Below are 2,340 nucleotides of genomic sequence, written 5' to 3'. Positions count from 1 at the left end.
GGATCGTATTATTTTGTTATGTTGTATATTGTTTTTATTTCATTCATCTAACAACAACAATAAGTAACACTCATTTAAATTTAAGTCATATAATACCTTGATAGTGACGTTAAGCCGCTCTCCGAGCTTTACATTGATTGGGTAATTTTCCATAGAACTAACAAATCACAAAATATTCATAGCAGCCAGAGGGAGTTTACTGGGTGTTCTTCTTTTTTTTAATATAACAAGCGCTGGGATTGACGTTTAGTGAAATTGTGCATTGAAATTTTAATGTTCTACTGGATGATGCCATATCACAAATATATAATAACATAGATTTTATTATCACGTGTTTGCGTATCGATTTATTTTAACATTTCGGATTTATTTAGGGGTGGTGTGTCCCATTATGTTTTCGGGGGTGCTAAAAATGAAAATAAAATCGATTTTGTGATCGCGCGCTTGTATATCGATTTATTTTAACATTTCGGATTTCTAACAAATTTGGATCCCTCTATATGTTTTCGGAGATGTTATAAATGATAATAAAATTGATTTTTTTAATCGATTTATAGTAGCATTTCGGATTTCTAACATATTGGGGACCCTATATATGTTTTCGGAGGTGTTAAAAACGTTAAAATGTTAAAATAAATCGATACGGGAGAGCTTAATCGTAATATCGATTACGACATACGACATTTACCAAACATAAAATTTCCCATCCGTATGATTCATCCTAATTTAGTAATGAACCAATTTGTGATATTTATTTCTATTTCTTGATCCTAAAATGTTGTAATTTATTACTTGTAGTATGAAGTTATATAAACATAAACAGTAGAAAATATTTAACCTTAGGGTCTACGAGAAAGAATAGTTTCATGAAATAATATGCACTGATCCGACGGCATAATTATTGAATTAAGTCACAAATTTAATAAATACATTCCTAGTTGAAGTCATAGAATATAATGTTAAGCTGGCTTAAGTTATTTTTTTTTTAGTAAATATCATTCACGTTCAATCGTTTAAAAAGAAATTTCGATATACCATTTATAGGATGCAAGCTTTGTCTCCCCTAGAAGATCCTGTAATCAATGAAATCGCCAAGAAGTACAACAAGCAACCTTCTCAAGTCCTCCTGAGGTATATGATTGAATATGGAGTAGCAGTAATTCCAAAAAGCATCAATCCAGCTAGAATTAAACAAAATTTCGATGTAAGTAACTTTATAGATCAGACTAAAAATTTCATTTTCATTTAATAATTTCTGTTAATATTATTTTTTATTTTGTTGAAGGTATTTGACTTTGAATTGACAAAAGAAGAATTTGAAACGATAAGTGCCTTAGACCGTGGAGAAGACGGAAGAATATTTGGAGGACGTGGAAGTGGTGGTTTTTTCGATATATTTGCGAGTCATCCAGAATACGCTTTTCCTAAATGAATTTAGATGACTAATTTTCTTTTAAAAGTCTGTTTATGTTCTTACTTCTGTACATTATTTTATGATCATTAAAATTATAAATTTTTCTTTTTTAATCAATTTTTTCTTCAAACAACCTTTAATTACCTTTATTATTTAACTGTGTACTATATAGGGTGTAGTAAAAAATAGAAATACATTGTTGAGCTAAAATAGTAATTTATCAGAATGTGATTATTAAATATATGCATATTAAGTAAAAAATAAGGAATACTTATTAAATCATTATAATTTATAAAAGGGTTTATTACTTTAGAACAATAGGATGATTTCGGTAACGAAAGGTTGGTGGAATTGTTAAAATGTCCCCTATAGCTCCCCACTTACCCAGTCAAATCTCTATCTCCCTCTCTATACTGTATATGCAGCCAGGCCTGGGCCCACCCAGAGTGATTAATTTACATTGGCAAACCTTTACTTGGAGTGTCCTCCCCTCGCCGCTCAATTTCTCTACTTCTCTACAAGCAATGGTGTTTGAACTGCCCGTGTCCACTAGACAGCTTACTCCTCCGTTCACTCGGATTATAGGCAGACCGCCCTGCTCTCCTTCCACGTGATAGTTTCTCAATGTGCGGTCATCTCCCTACTTACATCCTCCTCAAATCTCACGTGTCTTCCTTCCTCCTAGTCGTCACCTCCAGCGCTTCCTCGGCTCCTTTGCTCACAACCATTCCTTTGTTCATCCACTTCGTTGTCAGTTTCTAATACTCCTGAAACTTCCGTCGACACACTTGACGATCCGCTCAGTCTCTGCCGAAGGATTTTTCTCCGTACTTATTGGGCATTGACCTCCATTGGTTTGTCTTCCTCCATATTCCTTCTTCGATACATGTATGGTGGCAGTGTTTCCTTCGTTTCCACACTCGAAA

At 33.5% G+C, this 2,340-nt stretch overlaps 1 protein-coding gene across 1 annotated transcript; it reads left to right on the top strand.

Moving 5' to 3' along the window:
- Window positions 1-764: 764 nt before the first annotated feature.
- Window positions 765-1,527, top strand: LOC106691060 (aldo-keto reductase family 1 member C15-like). Its single transcript, XM_014436708.3, has 2 exons — window positions 765-1,204; window positions 1,286-1,527. The coding sequence occupies exons 1-2, from the start codon at window positions 1,046-1,048 to the stop codon at window positions 1,430-1,432; spliced, it is 306 nt and encodes a 101-aa protein (XP_014292194.1). The 5' UTR covers window positions 765-1,045; the 3' UTR covers window positions 1,433-1,527.
- The last annotated feature ends 813 nt before the right edge of the window (window positions 1,528-2,340 follow it).

Source organism: Halyomorpha halys, unplaced genomic scaffold, assembly GCF_000696795.3.
Source record: "Halyomorpha halys isolate HHAL.00 unplaced genomic scaffold, Hhal_1.1 Scaffold2054.1, whole genome shotgun sequence".
NCBI classification, from domain to species: Eukaryota; Metazoa; Arthropoda; class Insecta; order Hemiptera; family Pentatomidae; genus Halyomorpha; species Halyomorpha halys.
Note: the sequence above shows the minus strand (reverse complement) of the source record. Positions and strands in the feature narration are given on the sequence as shown.

What these genes read in the sequence shown, in the direction of transcription:
- LOC106691060 (XM_014436708.3), top strand. Translation starts at nt 1,046, where the DNA reads ATGCAAGCTTTGTCTCCCCTAGAAGATCCTGTAATCAATGAAATCGCC. An exon ending in GAATTAAACAAAATTTCGAT is followed by an intron (nt 1,205 to 1,285) that starts GTAAGTAACTTT and finishes ATTTTGTTGAAG; the next exon opens with GTATTTGACTTTGAATTGAC.